Source organism: Pholis gunnellus, assembly GCF_910591455.1.
Source record: "Pholis gunnellus genome assembly, chromosome: 1".
In the NCBI taxonomy this organism is placed as follows: domain Eukaryota; kingdom Metazoa; phylum Chordata; class Actinopteri; order Perciformes; family Pholidae; genus Pholis; species Pholis gunnellus.
Window position 1 is genome coordinate 11,894,477 of NC_136528.1, and position 25,254 is coordinate 11,919,730.

General features: G+C 41.2%; 1 protein-coding gene across 3 annotated transcripts; it reads left to right on the forward strand.

Annotated features, from left to right (window-relative positions):
- The first annotated feature begins 82 nt into the window (after positions 1 to 82).
- Positions 83 to 20,949, forward strand: cyld (cylindromatosis (turban tumor syndrome)). Of its 3 annotated transcripts, XM_079158597.1 has the most exons (17): positions 83 to 413; positions 1,164 to 1,699; positions 3,401 to 3,712; positions 5,867 to 5,972; positions 6,789 to 6,890; positions 7,548 to 7,664; positions 10,140 to 10,528; positions 12,440 to 12,605; positions 12,697 to 12,838; positions 13,422 to 13,544; positions 13,852 to 13,943; positions 14,272 to 14,338; positions 15,288 to 15,420; positions 16,324 to 16,432; positions 16,662 to 16,780; positions 17,173 to 17,389; positions 18,646 to 20,949. In XM_079158597.1, exons 2-17 carry the CDS (start codon positions 1,208 to 1,210, stop codon positions 18,828 to 18,830), a joined length of 2,871 nt encoding a protein of 956 aa, XP_079014723.1. In that variant the 5' UTR covers positions 83 to 413; positions 1,164 to 1,207; the 3' UTR covers positions 18,831 to 20,949. The 3 variants fall into 3 exon arrangements, with proteins under 3 accessions (XP_079014723.1, XP_079014724.1, XP_079014725.1); XM_079158598.1 differs by lacking the exon at positions 7,548 to 7,664; XM_079158599.1 differs by lacking the exons at positions 6,789 to 6,890; positions 7,548 to 7,664.
- The last annotated feature ends 4,305 nt before the right edge of the window (positions 20,950 to 25,254 follow it).

The window sequence follows — 25,254 nt, forward strand, 5'->3', positions numbered from 1 at the left end:
AGCCAATCAGCGCTCGGAAACGAAACGGCTGACCAATGCCTGTCAGGGAGTGCATGATGTCATACACTAAGTTTCGTGAGGTCGTCTCCTGTAAATAATATATCTCATAGCTGTAGCGATACACTGTATTATTTCACGTATTACCCATGGAGAGCAGATTTATCTAAATGTTGACAGCATTCTGTCGAGGTTGGCAGTCCTCTGCCGGCCCGCTTGCTATCGCTCAACTCGCTAGGCTAACTTTAGCGTGATACTGAGCTGGTTTAGACGCTAGCATCAGCTAGCCATTGAGCTAATCAGAGGTTATTACGGGAGGAATCTAGCTTGTTTCCAGAGGCCTAGTATCTAAATGAGATGGACATCTGAAATGACAGTCACTTGTATTCTCTAACTGAAACTGACGCGTATCAAAGGTAAGTGTCCACGTCGTTAGTATTGAACGTACATTACTATTTGGGGCTTTTTAGCTGGCGGTACGTTAGCTACTTCCCTCTCTTAAAGGGCCTGTGACTGACAGCTTTTGCATGGCGATGACACACTGCTGCTCTGGTTGTCAGTGAAAATGTCAACGAAAACGAGTCATCACATGGGTGTTCGTGAGGCCGACACTGGAATAAACACAATTGTAATCATCGTTGTGGTCGTCACATGGAGTCAGCGCCAGGTTGAGATCACTTTCAGTTGTCTACCTGCTTCTTAGCACTGTACAGCATTCGCCTTACAACATATTACTTTAATTTGATCGTGGTGGTACTCTGACACTACACTATTTATTGAAAACAACAATATGCTAACCAAGTTAGCAATACTGTCATGCTTGAAACAAATGACGGATGAAGTGTGCTCTTGACTCTGTGGTTGATCATCATTTCTGAGGTGTCATCAGGGGAAACCCAGTTGTCTGGTATCTGAGTCTTGCCCTGTGTGTTTGAATAAGTCAACTGTCTGCTCACTATTTATTTTTTTGAATATTCAAATCAGTGAATATGAGTATATTGTCACACAAGAACCTGCTAAAAAGGTAAATAAATCCACATATCATTTAATTCAAGAGCAGTAATCAGCTACTTAAGCCGTAAACTTACCTTTCGGATTTCCATCTATTATTATATATCTTTACTGAGATCCCCATTCAAGTGGTCATTTGTTATTTCTTCTTACAGGTCAAGCTTGCCTTGATGTTGGACCCCCTGCCTAGCATGCAGCCATGAGCTCTGCCCTGTGGAGCCAGGAGAAGCCCAGTGGGGGCTTCAGGGAGGACTGGCGCTTCTACATGGTCATAAAGGAGTGTACGGTAGAGAAGCCTCCCCAGAAGACCCTGAGGATCCTCCGCGGCAGTCTTGGTCAGGCCTGTCAGGAGCGCAACAGCCTGGGGAGAACACTGCCCCCATGCAAGGGCAAAAAAAGTCTCCGCATCCTGGACCAGACCAATGTGGTGCTGAGCCTGGACGAGCGGGAGGTCCTGGAGCTGGATGAGAAGCTGGCTGAGCTGCTGTTCCCCATCACCAACTGTGACGAGCGGTACGCCCTCCTCTGCAACAAGTCCCGGCTTGAGCGCGTCCGTGATATTGACTGTGGGTCGAAGGTGCGCGTCCAGCTGCGCTCAGGGGATGAACCTCTGCCCGGTGTGGTTCGCTTCAAGGGCTCGCTGCTCCCTGACAGAGCCCTCTCTGGGATCTGGTTTGGAGTAGAGCTGCTGGTGAGAAATTGTTTGTCTTTTGTTTCTTTCTTTTTTGAAAAGAGGGTGTCGTGGTTATTCTGTGATTCCTCTGTGATCGGTGCAAGAGAGCTCTACTACGGTAGAAATATAAATTTTCAGTGTTGGTGACATTGTTTAAGTTGCACAGTACAAATGAGATATCTCCTTAATAAAAACAGAAGAAAGTCAGTTTCAACTTGTGCTGGAACTGCAGCTTGAAAACAATATGTACAAATATGGAACCAAAAGCAGAATTGCAACCAAACATCACTGCAACTATGTTTAAAGCTAGGGATCTAATCATTTCAAATCAGCTGTCAAAAACAAACGTGTAATCCTTGTTATTCACGTTTCAAACCAGTTAAAACAGATTGCATCTGTGTGGCTTGTGTGGATTACTTTCACTCTTATCCAATACAGAATAAACATCCAGGAACTGGCTGTTCAGAGCATCTTGAAACCAGCTGATTTTCTTTCTAATGCTTAAAGCTGCATCAGCACCACAGTACAGCAAATTAAAACACAGACACTGTCTTTATTTATTAATAAGGGATGTACAACCATTTCCACCACCCATGCATGGCCTTTATTAATTAAAGTGCTCATGGCAATTGCAATACAATGAAGTGTTTGTACTCATGTTCTTAATAAATAAGATAGACAGTACTATGTGATTTTTGTGAGCAAAACCATTCATTTACTTGAGTGTGAGTCTGCTATTTTAAGCTCAATGGGAGAAAACATGCCTTGTTGTAAGTAACAACCCGTAGCACATTGGGATAAATTGGACCCTGAAACAAATCAAAGTTTCTGCTTATTGTCGAGCTATTTTGGAGCTGTTTGTACAGAGCACAAGGCAGAGCTTCCGAGGCACAATGAAATGCAAAATATTCACAGTTGTGTGACATTTGCTTTGACAATGTCCCATCTCGGCACTTTGTGCATCACATTAGTTTTGACTTGCTGAAAATGCGGGATTGAATGAAGTACATGTTGGCTTTGGTTATTGTCTGCAAAGTTTATTCTCAATGTCTGCCCTTTCTTAAGCTTTAAAGATGGAGACTGGCTTCATGTTATCTTAGAGAAGGCTGAAACAAAGAAGCAGTATTTCTACTGACACAAGGGCGAACCTTTGTGTTAACTATTCCTTTAATCTCAACACCAAATCTGACTATTCAATGTCACGCTATTCATTCTGTACCGTATGTACAGCAACGTTACACAATACAAAGGGTCACTTATTGCAGCACAATGTTTTTTTTATTCTTCCAGCTGGCGTCTTCTTGAGTGGGCTGATGGAGCTCAAACCTTCAGACCGTAGCTCAGGCCTCAGTTTGCATAAATGCTTCAGATACAATTCAGATTTTATGCCCCTACAAATTAGAGATGACTCTAATTCATATCTAATAAGCATGTGAGAAAAGAGGCATAAGATGTTACTGCATGCTTTGTGAGAGCATCTGTGCTAGAACCTTCTGAATGCATTCATCATTGCAGCAAGTCAACTCGTATTCCTGCTGCAGTAATCGACCGTATGCGCTCACAGCTCTATGATGTTGACTTCCCTTCCCTGAAAAATGCTGAGCAAGCAGCCTCGCTACCTGCCCTACTTTTTTATGATTTTCTCATCCCTCTTGCTCCTGTTCTGTCTCGCTCTGTACACTTTGTCTCATCCTCCTTCCTTTACTTCCTGTGTCCCAGGAGGAGGGCCGGGGCCAGGGCTTCACGGAGGGCTCCTACCAGGGCCGACAACTTTTCCGCTGTGAGGACGAGTGCGGTGTGTTTGTGGCCCTGGACAAGCTCGAACTCTGGGAGGATGAGGATGTCGAAGACTTTGGCGAGCTGGAGGTGGACCACGTCAAGCTGGTGGAAGAGGACCAGGACTTCCCTCCGCTGGAGATCAACTCCAGGGTCCTGGTGCAGACCAGGGACGGGCCGGAGAGAGGCACCATCATTTTTTGTGACCTGCTGCCGGGCAATGAGAGCCTGGGCTACTATGTTGGAGTTGACATGGTAAGTAACGCTCTTTCTAAATAGTCAGAGTTATTGTATCCACAACTGTATAATCAGCAGGTTAACTGAAAAAAACAATAGGGAAATACACACAATCTAATATTCCTGCTGCCGTCAAATGAAGGAAGAAATGAAGTTCCGAACCAATTTTCTCTCTGACAATGACTTGTTTCCCTCATGGAAAAACTTGTTGCTTGAAATGCTCATGTTTTCACTTTCCTGCTGAACTTTCATGTTTGTACGCTAAATATGAAGCTACGGCCAGCAGCCGGCTAACTCGTCTTAGTACATAAACAAGGATTCAGACTATTTCTTTGTAGGAATCAGTAACTTTGTGGAGTGTCTGCTGATCGCCCAGCAATTTGTACCGACCAAGAAACAGTCCGTCTTATGAACCCTCGTAAAACGTCAATTTGTTTTTTTACATAAAGGGTTTTCATACATGTCAATTGATGAGCTTGATTAAAAACAAGGAAGTGAAAATTGATTTCCCAAAATGTCCAACTTCTCTTTTAAATACAGTTCACCGCTGGTTCAGGCTCATCTTTAAACAAATCATAATTTTATTGTCCAGACTAAAACGGAGATTGTCCAAAACTGCTTCCAGAGCTTATAAGCTTTACAAGCTTTTAAACTGCCGGCTTGGTGTTTCAGTGTGTCTGTGATAAATTAAGTAGTAACTAGTGAGGGTCTGTTGGCTGTGTGGCAGAACATTTAAGAAGACAACTCGTCGCCACTTTGATCATGTTGAGTTTATAAAATAATTATTTTATCAGTGCAGCAGATTGGGAATGACTGCTGGTTAACATGCTTATCGGGTGTGATTAAATAACTAACCAAAGACGTATTACTGCATTTCATTGTGTCAATACCTGCACTCTGTGCATTAACAACAAAAGTTTAATCTAATTTAAAAAGAAGAGATTTAGCCGTTTGCATTCACCTGGAAACTCTGTTATGGACACAAATCTCTTTCACACTTGTTAAAATTCAGACTTCTTAACGTAGACGTATTCTATGCTCCACCATTCAGTGTTATTGCTTTTGGTAACAATTCACTGACTGACGATGGAAACACAGTGTGTTCAAACCAGAGGTGTCACGTACTCCCGTAATGTAAAACCTTCCTATTAACTGAGTTATTCTTTGCACATAAACTATTAATTACAAATGTAATACAGTTTTTGATAATCGATACAGTATCTTCATACATCCCTAATTCAATGCTAGTGTTTAGTGTCAAATGTTCTGACCTGCTCAGTGTTACATTTAGGTCACTGTTTATAACGAAGTGAGATGATGTTTTAATCATGACCGGATGCTCCGCCATCTTTGTTGTAGTTTGTTTATTTGAACTGTCCTTTGACTCAGTAGAGGCGCAGAAATGTCAGCTTCAGACTGAAATTATAAGAATGAATGACTTCTGTCATGACCTGTGTTTGTGTTTGAATTATGACCGTTTCTCTGTATGTTGAGGGAACATGTCTTGTTTCCTGGGATGACAGTAGCTTGTATCTATGACTACTGTTGTCAGGCGGGAGAGGTATTGTAGTCATAGAGAGATTGAAACACATAACTGAGGCATTTGACTGCTGATCGTTAGCAGCAGCAGCACCAACAACAGCAGCAGCAGCAGCAGCGGCGGCCCACTCAGTGCATCTGAGCCACCCACACAAAGGCAAGGCAGTCACGCGGGGAGTGAGGTAAAGACTTAGTGCTGTATGACCCAACAGCATGGCAAGGGGCCAGCAGGCAGCTGAGGAGAGCCCACTGCTCTGCCTCACTCTGCGTCCAGCCTCGCCCTGCCTTCTCTAGCTAGTGGCACTGGCCTCACGCTTACCGTAGATTACCCCGCTGGAGCAGAGTCCTGCAATCCAAAGTGAAGAAGGAGAACAGTGTGGTTGTCCTTTGCAGAGAAAGCAGAGCACCTGTTCAAGATCTGTTGTTTTGGTGGAGAAGATGAGATGAGCAGTTTGGATCATAACAATACAGAGAATCAAGCTTGAGCATCGTTTTTTATCTTTTTAGAGCGATAAGACAAAAGACCTCCAAGAAGATAGTAGGCGAAGAAGCACGTGTGGCACCTGATCAGTTTTGCAGAGATGAAGAACGCCTGGCAGAGTTATAAGGTTCTCATGTCTCCAACTCTTTCAGGACAATCCCATCGGGGACTGGGACGGTGTGTTTGATGGGAAGTTGCTGTGTAATTTCGCCAGTTTGGAGCACACTCGACTCGTCCCCATCTGTGACGTAATGCCAGGTGAGTCACCTAGTATTCGTCCCTGTTTTTGGACCATGTGTGTGCGTGTGTCGTGAAAACCTCAACAGTTTCTGAAAACATTCAGCTGTGCCTGCCTTGGACCAGCTCTGAGCTCCCTCGGAGCGTTCTGAGTTTGTGTTTTGCTTGCAGCGGGAACAGAGAGCCTTTTGTGTTGATGTCTCACTTGTTTTTGAAAGTCAAGTGAGATACTCGGGCTCTTTGTTCCCCACATTGGCATATTGATTTGTTTATGTGTGCTACGGCCGCCTCTCTGATTATTCAGACGTGCATCTGGGAAATTTTTAAGATTCTTTATTTAGCAAATTTGTCATTTCGAAAGCCTTTTTTCTTTTTTTTGCACCCTCTCAACAGGCTACATGAAACATATGCTGCCACCCACCAAGTAGAGCTACTTTAAAAAATACCCGAAACATAATTTGTTATTCATTTGTTCCTTATTTGTCATGCTTCAGATACAGACAGTCCAGTGAGAAAGAGAAAAAAACATCAACTTATGGTCAAAGTTATGTCGGTGTGCAGTTAAATTCATCATCTTCTGGAACCTTCCATGAGCCACACATCTGTTGTCATTGGCTAAATGTCTAATACATTAGACAGAAAATAATATAGAGTCTTTATACGTCTTGTTGGTTGTTTGAATGACTTGTATTTATCAAACTGCGGTGACATATTGAAAAACATACACTACATACATACATTGCAAGTGGGCTGTGGGTGACATCTGGTGCATGGCAGTTTAACGTAGGCTGATGGGGTGTTGTGCCTCTAATGTGGATGTATTTTTGGGCTGTACAGAATATTCCATGCAGGACCAAAGGCTGCAAAAGCACAGTTTTGCCCCCAGAGGCACCAACAGTGACAAGTCGTCCTCTGGCCAAAGCAAACCAAAGAGCAAAGGTACTGCACTGCTGTTATGATACTAACGTTAACTGATGTACCAACCACTTGGTATGATGATCATTCTTAAAGGAGCATTCCATCAAAATTGTTGGTTGAGATTCTCCAAATGTTAAAAGCGATCAAAGTACTTTTTGTTATGTGCTGGTGTCACAAACATTGGATTTGCCAGTTCTAATTATGCCTCTGAGGCTGTTTCCTGGTCAAAGTCTTTTCTTTGTTTTAGAGAAAAAAAGTTTTGGTCAAACTTAAAATATTTAGGTAAGTAAAGCTAAGAATAATAACAGAAAAAACACTTTTGGTGGAAAATCTCTTTAAATATATAATAATAACAGAGGACATGCTTAACTCCATTTTTCACAAAATATAAGAAACTCATGTCGACGCGGCTTCGATTTGATGTGAATGGAATGTGTTACTACCCTGATCGCTTTTATTGTCTCTCTTTGTGTTTCTTTTATGCAGAAAACCGACTGCAGTTGCTGATTAATTTACCTTATTTATAAAAACAAAAAAAGATTCTACGAATCTTTACCCTTTTATTTCTCACTCGGTCTGCGTCAACACACACACACACACACACACACACACACACACACACACACACACACGTGTGCTTATCTGTGTGTTTTCTTCATGTACTTGTGTTATTTACAGGATTAGGTCATCAGTGTGGCAGTAGAAGCAAGTCTGAATTTTACTATACTTTAAATGGCAGCTCTGTTGACCCCCCCGCCCAGTCCAAATCCAAAAGCACATGGTACATTGATGAAGGTAAAACACGGGGACTCATGGGATGTCAACCATCTTACCGGCAAGCTCCTGTTTACAACAAGCTACAGACTAATCCGTTTCCCTGAGGCTCTCCTTAATATACTATACTATACTATACTATATACTTTTAATTTACTAACATTGGCAGGATCAGGGTTTCCATTCCTGCTGGGCCACCCCTGTACTAAAAGACATAAATATTCTGGTACTGTGGGTTGCTGTCCTTCTAAAGTAACAAACAATAGATTGTAGAATGTTTTAGCAATTGGTAAAGTCATTTATACAAACCTATTTCTCCCACCTGCTAAAAATGTGTGGCACATAATCATTCTTTTGATGATCAAGTGAGTTTTGGGAATTATTTTTTACGACTAAAGGTTTCTCATAAAATGAATGAAATACAAAGTAATGATAAGTTTCTCGTGATATCTAAAATTGAGAAACTTATTCTTAATTGTTTATCATTTACAGAAATAGTTTTCCAGTAGAATACAGAAGAGGTACATTTAAGATGTATACATGAGAATAGTGGGGATTATTTATCTTTTTTATTTTATTTGCTCCTCTTAAAGATTTTTTTGATATTTCATAGTGTAACTGGGCACATTAAACATCGACTGTAACTGTGGACATTAAGCTTACAACATATGCAAATTAGGACATTTAATTTATCATTTAATAAATCAGGAAAACAATGTTAAATGTTATTAGATTAGTCTTTTTTTGTTTGAACTTTTTTAACAGGTGGGAGAAATGGAGTTCCTTCGAAAATATAGTCACTGTATGTGTATGTAGGTTATGTACTGTAATTATTATATTCTGGGATGAAATAAAATGCGGAAAAACAACAATTCGTAGTTTGTTGCAGTAGCTTGCTATGAAAACCTTTCCACTAGTCGTGTCCTTCATTACCATTTTAATGTGATATTCCACCTGCATGGAGTAATTGGTGTCGCCCCGAGGCTTTTAATAATGCTCAGTGCTGCAAATAACTCCTTAACTGGCTGTTGTCTTTGGCTGCAGATTGCCTTTTTTAAGATTAACATTTCTGCGTCATGCTATTTGCCAGCCAAAGCATTAGTAAAAGCCTTTATTTCTACGACTCATTCACTGATTCAGTCCGCACATTGTGTCATTGTTTTGGTATTTTCATTCACGGGATCACATTTGCTCGTGTCATCACCGTTGCGTATCAGTTGTGAAGAATTTGATACATTTTCTAAAACGTCACCTGTAGTCAAGATGGTGGAGGCAGATTTTCACTGGATCTTAACTCAATATTCTGTTTCTGGTCCCGTTCTGCATACCATTCATGTTCTAATCATGAATAAATGCATAACTCAAAACCAGAAGACATCACAAATTTAAGCAAAAAGTACAAAGCAAAACAAGATACATAAGAGGTGACGTACCTCAGATCTACTAGCATGTGCAAGCTCTGAAATCTAGAATACTTTATAAAATGAGGACAGTAAAAATAACTGTGGTTTTGCCTCCTCTCCAGGCAAACAGATTACTTGAGTGTCTGTAAAAGTATTTCAATACTAACACAGGAATTAGTAGTGGTCAGTCATAAATGGCTGACGTGCCATTTTCCACAACTGCTTACTCATCCTGTGAATGTATCATCATTTCCTCAGGGTCACTTTCCACGTTTTGGGATATTTGTCTTTGTGATTATGGTGCTTCCATTTCTGTCACAAAATGACCAGACTATCTCTGGTCCTCTCAGTGGTGGAATAGTTCAGGTGTAGATGTATATAAGCTTAAAAGGGAATGCCACTTTATTCACAAATCCATGTCGTCTGTCATGACCGTTCAGTCAGAACTTGTGTTCTTGCGTCACTCTTTGTGAAATAAGATGCAGGATGGCTAAAAGTCATGAATCAGAATTTAGAGATTTATCCGGAATGTGTGTTTAAAATAACATATTATGATGGCCTTTAAGTGTTTGCTTCAAGGACTCACAAAATAGTTTAAAAGTGTTTAACTTTAGCAAAGAGTGCGACTCAACTGTCATGGTAGGTGTGTAAGGAATTATTCTTTTGTGAATTCTAAGATAAAGTGACACTCCCCTTCACAAATGCATGGATTTAAACAGAAGAATCTGAGTTTGAAGCAAAGTGAAGCACGTTGCAGAACACCATCAGATGGGAAGAGGAGTCTGCACACCAGACGTCACGTCTCAACAAAGGGCTTTTTCACAAAAACCTCCAGTTGCCAGTGTGCAGGTTGCTTTCTTCCTTCACTTATTAAACCGGGACTCAACACCGTCTGAAAATCTTGTTTTTGCAGACCTCCAGTGATTCAAGTTCTCCTGTTGTCTGTTAAAAAAAAAAAGGGATTTTCAGCTTGATGTTAAGTTACTCTTTAAACACCAACATCTCTACAATAGTGAAGACAGCCTTCATTATATGGGGTGTTTTTACTGTTAAACGTACAATAAGTTTTTGGTTTCTGGTTTCTCTCCTGCAGTTGGGGAGGACCCCGCCAAGTCACTTACTGACACGCCCCCTGACTTCAACCAGTCCTCCCCGCCCTCCAGAGCCCCGCCCTCTGCCTCACTGGCCAGTGACAACAAGTTCCACTCTCTGCCCTTCAGCCTGAACAGGAAGACCGGGCCCATTGACAGCATGAACCATGGGCCTCTCTCCCTTTCTGTCCAGTCGGTGATGGGAGAGCAGCCCGAGCCCCCGTCACCTGCTGCCCCTCCCTCACCGCGTCCTTCGACGCCTCCCCGAGGCCAGCCAGGTCTGGAGGTGGGCTCTCTGGTGGAGGTGAAGGAGAACCCCCCTCTGTGTGGTGTCATCCGCTGGGTGGGCCTTCCTCCTGGCCTGCTGGAGCCTTTGGCTGGGCTAGAGCTGGTAAGGCAACACAGCAATGTAAACTTGAAGGTTTGATCTAGTTTCCAGCCTGAACAGATAAACCATATATTATATTATTATTAGAGCTGTGAAAAATAACGCCTTAACACGTTATGATTAAATTACAGGATTAATTCGTTATGCGTTTTTAAAGCATTTAACGTATGCACAGAATGAGCTTCCAATATACCCACAATTGACCGTTCGCCCCCTTAGTTACTGTTGCTACGTCGACAAAACTCCCAGGACTGTCAACCCAAAAGCATTGCGAGGACGGGGACCAGCGCTATATCTGTCAGAGTCAGTGATACTTTTTTGGAGTAATATCTCCGCGATATTCTCCGGATCAAGGCAAAAGGGACTGCAATATGCAGTAGAAGGATATATCCAAAACATTAAGATCACGAAGGTGACACAACAATAATCGAAGCAAAAGCATACAGGTCTCAATCAAAACATCTCTAATGCAGTCAGACGTTAGCTGCTATCCAAACAAACTAATGTAGCAGACTGTCTCATGTTTGTCCTTTCTGGCGTTGAAGATATGTCCCATCAGCGTTGCCGTAGAGAGGGGGCAATTCCCGCCTCTAGGAAAACGGGCGTAAACGTAAACGGGAAGACGTTATTGTTTCACCGTAGCACTACCAGCCTAAAGTACCATCTCAACGCGACGCATGCGTTGGTCGGTGAGGGGAGTTTAAGTGGAATGCGCCAAACCACCCTCACTGAACAACGTAGTTCCCTCACTAAGTCTGCCTGTGACAAGTTGACTAGCACAGTTGCCAAATGGATTGCAAAAAGCTGTAGACCGATTAATATTGTTGAGGACGAGGGGAAGTTTTGCGAGTGGCAACGGGGGACTCGAGCATCAAAGCACCGCAAAGACGCACAATAATGACAAAAATCGGTAATATGTGATTAATCATGATTAATCCACAGAAACCTGTGATTCATTTGATTAAAATGTTTAATCATTTCACAGCCCTAATTATTATATATCATATTTCCATTTTATTCCTGTTGTTTCCCATGAATTCCCCATACATTTGTCGTAACCCCACTGATGACCACAAAAATATCTGCCAAACATGATTGACTTGAGCTTGTTTTGATCATCCACACATGTATTGCATGTCCCTGGTTGATCAGGACTTATATGGACTTATTGTCAAAACTGTTCAGGTAAAAACAAATGTATCATCTCATTGCTTGATTCATTCATAGAACATTTTGTTAAAAATATAGTTTGACATTTTTTGAAAATATGCTCATTTGCTTTCTTGCAGAGAGTTAGCTGAAAATATCTTTAATGCTCTCATATCGGTTTGTAAATATAAGGCTACAGCCAGCAGCTGGGTAGCTTAGCATAAGGACTGCAAACAGCTGGCCTGGCTGTATTTTAAAGTAACTAAATCCGCCGACTAGAACCTCTAAAGCTCACTAAATATCCGTAGAAAAATACGAAGCGTAAAAATGACATAAAAATAGATTTTACGGGGGTGTAACTAACCGAGCACAGTGACTTCCTCTATTCTCTGCTGGCTGCATGGCAGCCTCATGGTGACGACAAGACTCAGGAAAGTCACAGCCAAAAAGAAAATAAACTTATTTTCCAACATGTTGAACTAATCATTTGAACACAATTCTATATTAATATTGGTCTTGTTGATAGTTTGTATGCACATGCGCCACTGATAGTAGAAGGTCCGAGTAAAATGCATCAAATTTGTCACTAAGCAGCCAATCGCTATTAAAAAAATTGGTAAACAAAGTCAATTACAAAAACTATCACATCAGGCAGTCCTAAGTACGACCTAAAGCATTATATATGCTAAGTATAGAAAAGGACTGAATCCATTAAAATCTATTATTTTTTTGATTGGATGACGTGATCTTGATCTTCTCCTCCAGGAGGAAGAGTGCCCCGGTTGCACTGACGGCACCTTCAAAGGTACGCGGTACTTCACCTGCCCCCCCAAAAAGGCCCTGTTCGTTAAGCTCAAGTGCTGCCGGCCCGACTCCCGCTTCCCGTCCCTGCATCACTCCTCCAACCCCATAGAGCGGTGCAACTCCATCGGTGAGTCAGTAGAACTGGGATGATTAAGACGATGCACCAAATGAACTGTTATCTCCAAAAAGATTTACACTTGTACTGTGTGTTTATGCAGCATTTGGGGGGTACCTAAGTGAGGTAGTACACGAGAACACGCCTCCCCGCACAGAGAACGATGGTCTGGATGTCATGGTAGGAAAAAAGAAAGGCATCCAGGGCCACTACAACTCCTGCTACCTGGATTCAACCCTCTTCTGGTCAGTAAATACTTTATCAGCTACAGTTCACGCCATGTTATATTAACGTCTCTGGGCTTCAGTCATATTGATTGACTATATAGTGCTTCCTCTGCCAGCAGTGCTGTTTACCCAGAGGCAGAAGCTTATTAGTAAACTGTTTTGACTTTGCCCACCGGCTCTAACAGGAGGTGTGTATTCCTGCTGTGAGCGGGTCGGTGGATAGTGGCTCATCTGTTGTTTTTGCCAAACTGCCAAAGGGCTATTGAACAAAGCAGTCAACCCAAACTTGTTCCCCGAACTACAGGAGATCCTGAGCTCTGAAGATACTTCGACCAGTTTGGAGTTTAAAATTTGACCATTTGACGAATGAAATGATAGAAAACACAACTATTTAATGAGTAGAATGTTTTTTTTTTATCAACTATACAATAAATACAAATGGAACTGAACAAACTGCATTATTTCCATCATATGAATATTTGCAAATGATATCTGTTTTTTCCAATGTCGGCCAAAGATCATGGTAAATCCTCATTTAACTTATATAGAAACATGAATATCAATGATGAATTCATTCTGTGTTGTATGTTCTGCTCTGCAGTCTGTTCTCCTTCAGCTCTGTACTGGACACGGTTCTGCTGAGACCACGCTCGAAGACAGATGTGGAGTATTACAGAGAGACCCAAGAGCTGCTACGCACAGAGATTGTCAACCCCCTGCGCATGTAAGTCAGAGTGGTTTATTGCATACGTCCTCATGACTCGCGTTGTAGGTTTTGACTTGATTTCTTTTTACAGGAAGCTAAAGATGTTCAAGACAAAAATGCTTAAGTTTGCCCCGGACCTTTAATTATGAGCTTGCACACGATTGAAGTTAAATGAATGAATAAAAACTGGAATATTATAAGTTGCATGATTTACTTCATCATCAAACCCTGACCGTAACATCTGATGCAAAATGTCCCGAGTAGAACTAATGTCACTAAACCAAATGTGCCCATTTTGCTAGCTTGTTTGTTCTTTGTCCTGCAGACATGGGTATGTCTGTGCTACTAAAGTGATGAAGCTAAGGAGGATCCTGGAGAAAGTAGAAGCTGCCTCTGGGTTTACATCTGAAGAAAAAGGTAGGCAGAACGGGACAGACAACTTTCAACAGTTTCTCACTGTGCTCATTGTCATGAGTTTGACTCTATCGTGACGATTGTTTCAACTTCTTTGTATTAGTGTTAAGAATCTATATTTTGATGATGTGACTATTATTGAATAAGCGGCTATACTGATTAAAGACTTTTTGAGGATAAAACCAGCTTTTAAGAAACTATAATATATTATACTGCTGCAAGTCACAAGAAACAAAAGTAATCAACTACTTTAAGATAGCGCACGCATTCATGTCATCGACTTCACAGGAACGCTGCCTCACATCTCATTTAAGCACATCTTTTATTGCAGATCCTGAGGAGTTCCTTAATATCCTTTTCCATCACATACTGAGGGTGGATCCGTTGCTGAAGCTACGGTAATGGTCTGTTGCCTTTTGGGGAAAAATGTAAGACCTCTTTGGATTCTTCTAGCGCGTAAAGGCACAAAGAGACAAGCAAAAAAACGTTTTGTGATGCATGTTTCCTTTCACACACACATGACATGGACATGCCACTCTGACACTCTGCAAATACAGCTCCAAACACATCACTGCTGCTAAACCACAGAACTAAACTGGGCCTTGTTTAAGCCTGCAGTATGCAGATTTTCACAGTCGCATATTGTTTCACTTCTGCTGCAGCGCTTATGCTGGAGATTTAACGGCAGACAGTGTGGGCAAAGTGGTTTTAACTGTAGGAGGTTTTTTTTGGTCACGATATGAAAACTCCCTTTGTAGTCATGTTTGATGGTCTTTGCAATTCAGATAAACAAAATTCGGTCTACTGTATGACAGTGTTATGCACGAGTATTTCCATAGTAATTCCTTCATAACTAAGCCAAGTAGTGTCCGACTCACAGCTCTGTAAAGCCACGTCGTATAACGTGACTAATCTGAAACATGTACCTGGACTAGAAATACATTCTGCAGTTTATCAGGCACAGGATACAGAAAGCAGTTAAATGTCAAGTTAAACTTCTGATCATCCGGCAGTTTAATGTCAACATTTAACTGCTTTCAATGGAAAAATAAAAATGCTCTATTGTTGTAGTGAAATAAGTCATTTATTTAGATTATTTATACACATTTCATAGAAAAATCTTATTCAATCTTAGAAAATTCTTAAAGTTATTTAAATATAGAGTTAGGGGTCATGCAAAATAGTATATCTTTAGTTTAAACCTTACAGATTTAACCCATATCGACTACGTAAACTGCTCTTTGGAAGGAAGTAATCAGGAAGTAATCTTAATATCTGCTCAGATTACAGATGTCTTGTTATTTTTGTCCCCTGAGAAAGGAAGATTGAATAAGACTTGTTTTCCAGGTCAGCAGGACAGAAGGTCCAGGACTGTTACTTCTACCAGATCTTCATGGACAAGAAGGACAAGGTGGGAGTTCCCACCATCCAGCAGCTCCTGGAGTGGTCTTTCATCAACAGCGACCTAAAGTTTGCCGAGGTGAATTTCATTTTGTTTTATTTTTTTAACAGATTAGCGTGAGATAGGTAGAAAGATTGGTGTACATGTGAAATGTATTTATGGAAACATCAGGTATAAAACATTTAAATTACCATTATGTAAACTAATCATCTTAAAATCCTCTTGAGGTACTTTTAGCGTGTCCAGTGTTTTGACAAAGCAATGGCTCCCCCCTGTGTTAATACACAAGTGTAGTTTGTATCATGGTACTATATTTGTTATTGTTCCTAAATTAAAGTTGATTAAACTAGACCTTAAGTCATTTGGTTTCCACTGACATGAATTGCATTAATAAACATGAAGTTACATTCATATACAGTTCCATTAATTTACAATTCAGAGCCAGTGCTGGAGCGAGGAGACGTTCTCACACAGCTTTCCTGTCTTCCAACCAGTCAGCCAGCGGTACCGACCCCACAGCTCAACAAATGAGGGGCCACATCACAGGACTGTGTGTCCTAAACTAACGGCAATCCTAAAAAGACACTTCCTAGATCAGAAGCAGCTTCCACTGCTGATCAGACAACTAATTCAAACAAGAAATGTAGAACATAGATCCCACATGGAGTAGTCACATGTCCTAGGTATGGAGGTACTTACATTTAGGATTTTCTTTTAATCCCCATTTTCGTGCCTTTTAATTACCCTAGAAAAAAATGTAAACTTTAAAAAAACAAAACAAAAACAAGATTGTCTGTGTTCACTTTTACAGACATAATTGTTAAGGTCTGTAATATGTTATATGTCAAGTACATTGTGTGGACTCTTGCACACATTAGTTCTGATTTCAGTTCCTGTGTGCACGGAGCTTTGCTGATAGTCCACGCTGCTTTGCTGATGACCACATAAGTTTTCTCTTTCTGTGTTTTTCCGGACCGCCAGGCTCCCTCCTGCCTTATCATCCAGATGCCCCGCTTTGGCAAGGACTTCAAAATGTTCAACAAGATCTTCCCCTCACTAGAGTTAGACATCACAGACCTTCTTGAAGACAGTGAGTTGTAGCCAGTAATGTTTTTTCCAGTGTGTTCGTGTGTTGTGTTCCTGCCGATCGATGGTGTTTTCAGAGCTGTGTGGCATTTGGTAATGAAATCCCGCTGAGTTGTCACTGCTACTCAACTAAGATGAAGGAACCTTTTCTTTTTTTTCTTGTTTCCAAACTGGCTAAAGAACTTTTGTGCGGTGTGTCAGGCAGAATAAATGTATGTGTTTTTATTATCCAGCTCCAAGGGAATGTCGTATCTGCGGAGGCCTGGCTCTGTACGAGTGTCGAGACTGTTATGAGGACGGGGATATCACGGCGGGCAAGATTAAACAGTTCTGTGAAAAGTGCAATACACAGGTAAACAACAGAGGGCATTATTGCAACACCGATTCAACAAAAACGAAGTTGTAAAGTGTGGTTCAGGATCATCCATTTGGTGGCGCCAAATCCAAAGGAATCAATCTGTCTCAGTGCAGTCTCAAGTCATGTTGCAGAAGAGTGGCGCCTTCGGTAGATTGTAACACATGGTCCCGCCATTTCACTTGTTCATATACACATTACTCAGTGCACATACTAAAACATTGTTCGGTTTATATGTAAATTGCTCATCTGGCAGTATGAATCCACAAATGTACTTTAAAGCTTTTATTTCCTGTGATATTTAATAATGTTGAAAATGTTTAAACTTTAATAGGCCACAGTAATAAACAGTCTTTTGTGATGGCGTGTACCTGCTTGTACTGATTTAGGTTCACCTCCACCCGAGGAGGAAAACCCATCGGCACGGCAAACTGTCTGTCCCCAAGGAGCTGCAAGACGGTACGGGGCGGCAGGGCAGTTTCCCCCGCCAGAGGATGGAGCTGTTCGCCGTGCTGTGCATCGAAACCAGTCACTACGTGGCCTTCGTAAAGTACGGCAGCGCAGATTCCGCCTGGCTCTTCTTCGACAGTATGGCTGACCGTGATGGTAGGTGTCAAGGCATCAAGCTGCTGCTTGAAATGAGATCCAGCATATGTACAGGAAATATTTTTTTTTTAAAACACGGGTGAAAGAAGATGGTATTAATAGGGCCTCAGAAACACTAAACTAATGAATCACTATGCAAAAAAACATTCATGCACTCATGCAATTACTTTAAATTGTTAGTTTGAATTTTGAACCAAAGTTATGCTTTGTTGTCATGTTGTATTGTACTGTTAGACTTTGAGATACAGTGCGACTATTTATTCTTCATGTCAGACATGATTGCCACGGCGCCTTTAATAAAAGCAATGGGAATTTTATTTATACATATAAACTCAGAAGTATTAAATGTAAAGACAAAATATAAAAATATAGTCATAAACTTAAGAACATTGATAGCATAAATAAAATAAATATAAGAATACAGTAGTATACACCCGACCACAGAGCAATAATAACCAAAACATCAACACAATCAAATAAAACACACACACGCGCATAATAATTAGCCATAAGCCCGGGAGAATAGGAATGTTTTTAGTTTGCTTTTGAATATGGACATGGTTGTGATGGACCTCAAGTCATCGGGCAGCTTGTTCCAGAGAGCAGAACCACAGTAACTGAAGGCACACTCACCGGATCTGGATCTAATTCTGGGTACAGAGACCTGATCGGGTTATAGTCAGTGAGCGAGAAACGTACTGAGCAGCCAAACCGTGTGGTGCTTTATAGACCATTAGCTGGATTTTGAAGGTGCTACCAAACTAAATTTAGCTCCAATATGACTTGGGTACAATTTCTTTTAGGGCTGCTACTATAGAATATTTTTCCTTCTACATTATTTTGCACATTAGTTTTTATAATTAATCGATTATTGTTGGCCGAGAAAATGTGGCAAATACTCACTATTGGAACTACTAGAGGGATTTTTGCCTGAAAAATAATCCAAATAATTACTAAACCTCTAATGACTCTAATTATTTTATGTTGGCCCAAAAAACTAAAATGTGTCATTTTAAAATAAAACAACATAATGAGTCCTGGAAAGAAGAAGTCAAAATTAAAAGTATTTTTAAAAAGTATTTTACATTCATATCTGCCATTTGCAACTTCTGGGTCACTGTTTGATGTGACCGGATGCATTAACTAGTAATTTAGTATTCCAAACACAAAGAATAAGTTGTGAATATGATGCGACTAAGGCCTCGCTGTTACAAATGATCACAATGTTTCCAATGACCGTGCATGTGGCTTTGCAGGAGGGCAGAACGGTTTCAACATCCCCCAGGTGTCTCCCTGTCCGGAGGTGGAGGCCTACCTGAAAATGACCCCAGAGGAGCTGCACTCCCTGGATCCCAAGAGCATCCAGGGCCAGGCCCGACGCCTGCTGTGTGATGCGTACATGTGCATGTACCAGAGCTCGACCATGAGCCTGTACAAGTAGAATCCTCTACCCTGCCCCTCCACCCTTGCCCCTCAGCTACACCACCTCCCCCTCCCCAAGGGCAGGAGATTCCCAGAAAGACCAAAAATGAAAAAAACAAACTGAAAGACGAAAGGCTGCCTGCCAGCAGGGGTGCTGTCCAGAGTTAACCCTCTCCACCCCACCTCTCCTCAATGCCTGCCCATCTCCGGAGGTCGGAGAGATGGAAGAGAGGGGGAGAAGCCTATTTGCACTGTGCATTAGTTGAAGTGTTGTGTTCTTCATGTAGGCCCATGTAGCTACCCTGTGGCTCACAGCTGAGCATTGGTGGTGGATGATGAAGCAAAGGGTAGGCCTTATGAAGATTCAATCCCTGTTCAGGGAGGAAGTGGGAGAAGATGGACGTGAGGGCTTGCTCGCATCGCCGCGGCTGACAAAACATGTGCAACAAAAACAAGATGAGCTAGTGGGAGGACCTTGGCCACCTCATTTACCTTAAGAAAAGAGGAGTCCTGCTATTCTTAATCACTGTAAAAGACGGGAGTGTTCCATAATGCTACATTAAGGAAGCAATGCAGTGTGCAAATCCTCATCCAACCTGTGTGTACTGTTCTAAAAACTTGTGTAAAATCTCTTAGTAGCATAGATTTCTCCAGGTAGTAACATCAACGGTATAGACGTCATCCTTCTGACCAGAGTATTCTGCTCTCTGTGAACCGGTTTGCATATTTCCCCATCACGCTGTGTAAATGTCTTTACAGTACATGTTTTGCAGAAACAGATGTAGCCATTGTAAAAGTCTCACGTTTTACTGCATACTTGCTCAACCAATGCTGCACTTTTGCTCCATCCCCAAGTGGACCTATCAGGAAACATTTAGGTTTTGCTTCTTTTTTTTTTTTTTCTCCCATTGGAAGTCACAGTGAGTGCTAATTTGTTGGTTGGGAGACATCAGAGTTTTGTGTTACAGAATACAAATGTGCTTCTCCTCTGTAGCTGTAAAGAGCGCTCTGCATTGCTAATGCAGAGTAGATGCCAGATAAACGCATGGAAGGAGACTTGTACAATGGCTCCTGTTGTAGAGCTGGTTGGTGGAGCACTCCATGCATTCACAGGGTCAATGAGGTGAAATACTGGAAAAGTCTGGCTGTTATCTTATGAGAGTATGATGTGAAGAACTTCACATGCAGTGTTTTTTTATGTCTTAAACCCGTTGCATTGAGGACTTAATCTAAATTATATTTTCTGTTTACGAAGCCTTTTCTCTGCCCGTCTGGGCAAGTATTGACTCTCGCTGCCTTCCATGAAGATGTGACATGCAATGTTTCCAGCCATGCACCAGATAACACAACAATTGTGATCAAATTGTATTTATTGTATTCTAATCAGATTACAAACTCCTATGTCGTCCCTTTTTGAGAGAAAATGAACCGGGGTTGATGATACTGGTGTGGGGACTCCTCCTCTTTCTCAGCACATTGAAGTGAGTTATTGTAGTTTACTCCATCTCATAGCAACTACTGAATGTTAATAGCGACACGTTGAACAGTGTAGAGTTAACAAAGGGTGGGTGATGAATGAGGCACAAGGCTGGAAACCTTGGGGCACCATATATACGTATTTAAAGAAAAAACGTTTTAATTAGTTATTTAAAAATTCCGTTGTATTCCAATTTTAAAGAGTACCTAAAGCATACCGTGGATTGAAGACATGAAGTAGTTTAGTGTTTTTATACATCACAAAAAATTGGATTAAAGCAAGAAACTGCACATGTTGGCATCAGCATTATATATATATATTCCTAAATCACAACTTAATCATGGATTTAGTTGCGAGAATAAGTGTGAAAGGGAGTTTTTTTATAAATTAGGTTCCAGCTGACAACTTCCTTTTTTGCTCTGTGGTCGTTTCCACTGTCCCAGGGATCCTGACGGGGGACCTTCCTGTGTGAACTTTTTTCTGCACTGCTGAAGCATGTCACTGACTGGAGCCTTGTTCTCTATGAGAGAACGGAGGATGGGATTTTTGAAGTTTTTTTTTTTTTCTGTTGCATTTGTACAGTATAGACCTATGTAACGGGTGGAAAATTAATGTCAGTGATGTTCCTGTAAATGTTAACAAAATAAAGCCCATTTTTAAGGGTAAACGGCATTGTTCTCAGTGATGTCACGGTAGCATCAGCGATTGAGGGCAGTCTCTTGCAGATGCTTTGGGTTGGAGGCGGAAGGGGATTTGTGGGTTTTCGGATTGCCGTCTCCTTGTCACAAACATTTATTCACAAGAAGAAAAAGAAATAAACATTGTAGAGGGAAATTAAGAAATGTATTTCACATACACTACTGAGTGAGGGTGGAAGGTAGAAAGTAACTTAGAAACTGGCTCTTTCAGTGTTGCTAGAATGCTCAATTTCAACATACAATATATTGCTTTACCTTTTTAAAGGAGCTGTATATAATATTCTGAACATTAATATACCAGCAAACAACTATTAGCTATGTAAAGTAAGTGGAGTAATGTCTACCTGAGCAGACAATCTCTCTCTCGCTCTGTGTTATACGTTTCTCCTTGCTTTGTTGTCATAGCCGGGGCGGTTTGCTTTTAGTGCATCTTCGTACATACGAGTGTGCACAACAGGTTAGCTCAAGGCAGCCGCTCGGCACTGCTGTCTGACGGTGGTTACAGCTGATAATGCCGTCCCGACCAACAGCATCATCATCAGAAGTGTGGCACTCACCCTCCGGTTCCCCTTCAGGTAAACACTGTTAGCTCTGTCAGCGCTGTGAGCCGCTTGCCCGTCGTCACCATTTTGAGAGCCGTTTAGAAGCAACCAAATAGCTCCCAATCCCGAATCTTGCACCTGTAACATTAACTGACTGTTATGTGTGGTCAGAGGTGCCACGGTCTTTTATCAAGTTACTTTTTCTTTGAGATTGTAGACCTTCCCACAAATCTAGCGACTCATAAATATGGCTTTTAAATTAATTTGGCAACTTTGAACTTGGATATTTTTTGATATTTTTTGCTGAGATAACTGCCTCCAGAAAGTAGATATGCAGAATGCTTTTTTTTCTTCTGGATTTCTGCTATGCTGTTAAAACAGGGTGCTTTCAACTTTCCTCAAAAACTGTAAGAAGCAGCAATGCATACAGAAACATGACCACTGAGACTTTCTCTGATGTAAAATGTTCTGTTATGTGGCCATGAATTGATCAACACTATAGATGTTGGTATAGCTTCATATAGTTAGTATAGCACAGACCTGTCATGTCTTACAGCAAGACTCTTGTTTTGTGTCTCTGCTGGTTGAGGTGAAAATCTCACATTATTACACTATTAAAGAAAATAAAAACGCGGCGTTGTAATCTTCAGCAAAACAAATGACAACACACAATGTGAAGGATATATCTGGCCTCACGGGCGTTTTCTACTGGGTCTGAGATTGTCAGAGCAGCATGCAGAAGCAGTGTCTGTATATTTTCAAGAGGTCCCTTGCTTATTATTATTATTAATATTATTGTATAGTTTTTCCTGGGAGTTTCTGGAGGCTTAAGCAGTAAATCCTTGTAAAACCTGGCCTCCGGGTGTATTTTTCAATGTTTAAGGTGCGTGTTATCCACTCCCAACGATCTGACTCTTTACTGATAGGATTACCATGATCGAGCCCAATTTAGGCTTCTGACACAGTGATCATCGCTGACTTGTAAACATACAACAACAATATGATCACAGCTTGTTATGCTGACAGGAAGATGTGAAAGATTACAGTAAGTATAGTCTGTTTTGATCACTTGGTTGGTTTTAGTCTTCTATCTGGCCTATATGTTCAGATTAAGTCTATATTCAGTGACCCAATTCCCCAGACAGTCTCTGACAAAACGATACCCCGAGATAAATCGGCATGTATTATACATGCATCTCCCCCACAGGAACCCTATTCCACACCTTACCTCGTTTATTTTTTAGTCAAACTTGAAACCAGCTTAGCAAGCTGACTTCAGAAGTGCCAGATAAGTATTTGTCAACAGAACAGCTGGCACACAATGCCCTCTTGTAGCTTTATGCCACAGCATATGCCAGCCGCTCGTAGCGTGTGGTAATTTAGCCGGGGCTGGTTCTACAGGAACAGATGGGCTCAAGTATTGTTATTCTCGCTCCAGCTCAGGGCCCCTGGGGGGAATCACTAAATAAAATCAAAGCAGATGGACCTCTCTGGGCTAGGCTGTGTTTATGATAAACAGCCAGCACAACCAGTGTCCATCTAACACCTTAACCCCACCCACCAAACAAACTAACAGGAAACAGGATTACAGTAGTTTAACCTCACCTGCACTGCGGGTTTCTGTTCTCCATTCACCCAGACAGTAGGCAAACCCAAACAAATAGAAGACAGGAAGTACATTATGACTTAACCTGTTCTGTGGAGAGTTTCAATAATTTCCATCCAACACAACAAGTCCTTTTTACCCCTTTGACCTTAAACTTTAAAATTCTCTCAAAACATAGATACTTCCCTGTCTGACTTCCCTGTTCTTTCCCACTGTCAGAGGACTGTTTTGTTCTTTTATAACCTTGTCAAGATTTCATTGCTTTGGTTCTCACATCCATGCCATGGACACAGGCCTTGGTGGCAGTATGGTCTTAGTAAACACCGTCCCATAGGGTAATAATTGTGTCCCCCTGTTGTTATGGTACATGAGAATGCAGGACAGTTCTCACTAAGCACTGAACTCCAAATCTACGTTCATTCCCATGGGAAAAGACGGCAATAAACAAAGAAATCCTATCAGTGCAGAAGGAAGGTAAATGTCTAAGGCCATTAAGACAACAGGAAAGCAGTGATTTCCGGCACTAAAGATGAAAAAGAGTGGAGCATGAACGGTTTTAAGCCAATCAGTCCTAACTCAATATACCACTTAGGTGTTGTTTTAACTCCATCATGATAACCAGTTTTATTTACTGTCTTCAAAGGTCACTTTCTGATGAAGTCAAAGTAGTGTAATCAACCTAAATGTTTATAGCCAAAAGTATTAACTCAGCAGTTACTCGGTCACTGTAAGCTATCTTAAAATATTTGGTTTAGTTTTTCCTCAGGCTTCACCAGACAGTTGTTTTTCATCATTACCTTGATCAGGTTTCTTTCCGTGTACACATGCCCCTCCAAAATTACACTCAGCCAGACATTTAGCCTATCTATCTATTCAATTCATCAGTCGAGGGATAGAAGTGCCTCTGGCTTGAATCTTGTCAGGACACAAAAGCAGCTTTTTCTTTTTTTAATCGCTCGTCATTGTTGTCTCATGTTTTTTTCAAATCGGTGAGTGCAGGCATCCACAGGTTTTAGGAGATCTAAAAGATTATTTAAAAAATATATCATTGTGTTTAAAAAAATTAATTAATATTTAATCAACTGATAATTTCCAATGATATTTTTTTTCTGTTTCTATATTATATTGACGTTCATATATTAGACCCAGTATGACAATTCCTTTCCTTTGTATTACCCTTAAATCAATTCAAATATATTTTTTTAAATAATAAAAAAATTAAAATCCATCTTTCTGTGTTTAGATGTAAAATTAAATGCCCAAAGCTTTTGAAATCTTTGCTTTACCAGTGGGTATCAATGCTACTAAACTTTGTAATCTTTACATTTCTACTAGTCCAAGTAACATAAGTCCTTATCCCACATTTTCAGAAAGGACCCTGGCCGCTTGGATGAAGAATTAATTGCCTCTAAAGCAACAGCTACCAGATGTTGTTGCTCCTAAGAGCCAGGTGTGGATAAATTGCATATGCAGAATGTGTGTAAAATATTTAAAGTCGTATCTTTCACTTAAGGTGTGAAGTGTTTTTATTGCCCATCACTGCTTTGAGTGTATGGCGAGAGGAAAGGCCGGCGGCCCCCCTGGGCCTGCCATGCTGGAGCTCAGCACCTGTGGTGTTAAGACTGCGGATGGCGAAGCTGACAGTGAGACTTGGCATGACAGTGCGTCGTGGAGGGGTTGGTGTATGGAAGGTGTGTGTGTGCGTGGTGGGGGTGGGGTCCATCCACCTGTTCGCCCTCTAATTCTCTCCTGGCTGCCACCTTTAACACTGCATTATTTACAGGTGCTCTCCGGATGGAGCCACAACCTGCTGTCTGCTTTCAATATGGATGGTTGTGTTTGTGTGTGTTAGTGTGTGCACATTGGCCTTCCATCTACTGAGACGTTTTCCACCAACAAAAACTCGTTTTTTTTCAAAGATGACTCTAAAGCGGATAAACTTCAGTTTGCAAGGTTGTGTCAACAGTGAATTCCAAAATGTAATTAATCATGGTTGATGTGTCTTCAAACAGCAATGTTAGGTACTGTCTTTTATTGTTTCTACCTTATGATCACTTATTTTGTGATTCAGTATTGACAATCACCCAGAGCAGGTGTGACTGAGAGTGTCACAAGTGCAT

What these genes read in the sequence shown, in the direction of transcription:
- cyld (XM_079158597.1), top strand. Translation starts at nt 1,208, where the DNA reads ATGAGCTCTGCCCTGTGGAGCCAGGAGAAGCCCAGTGGGGGCTTCAGG. An exon ending in AAGCAAACCAAAGAGCAAAG is followed by an intron (nt 6,891 to 7,547) that starts GTACTGCACTGC and finishes TGTTATTTACAG; the next exon opens with GATTAGGTCATCAGTGTGGC. An exon ending in AGAGCGGTGCAACTCCATCG is followed by an intron (nt 12,606 to 12,696) that starts GTGAGTCAGTAG and finishes GTGTTTATGCAG; the next exon opens with CATTTGGGGGGTACCTAAGT.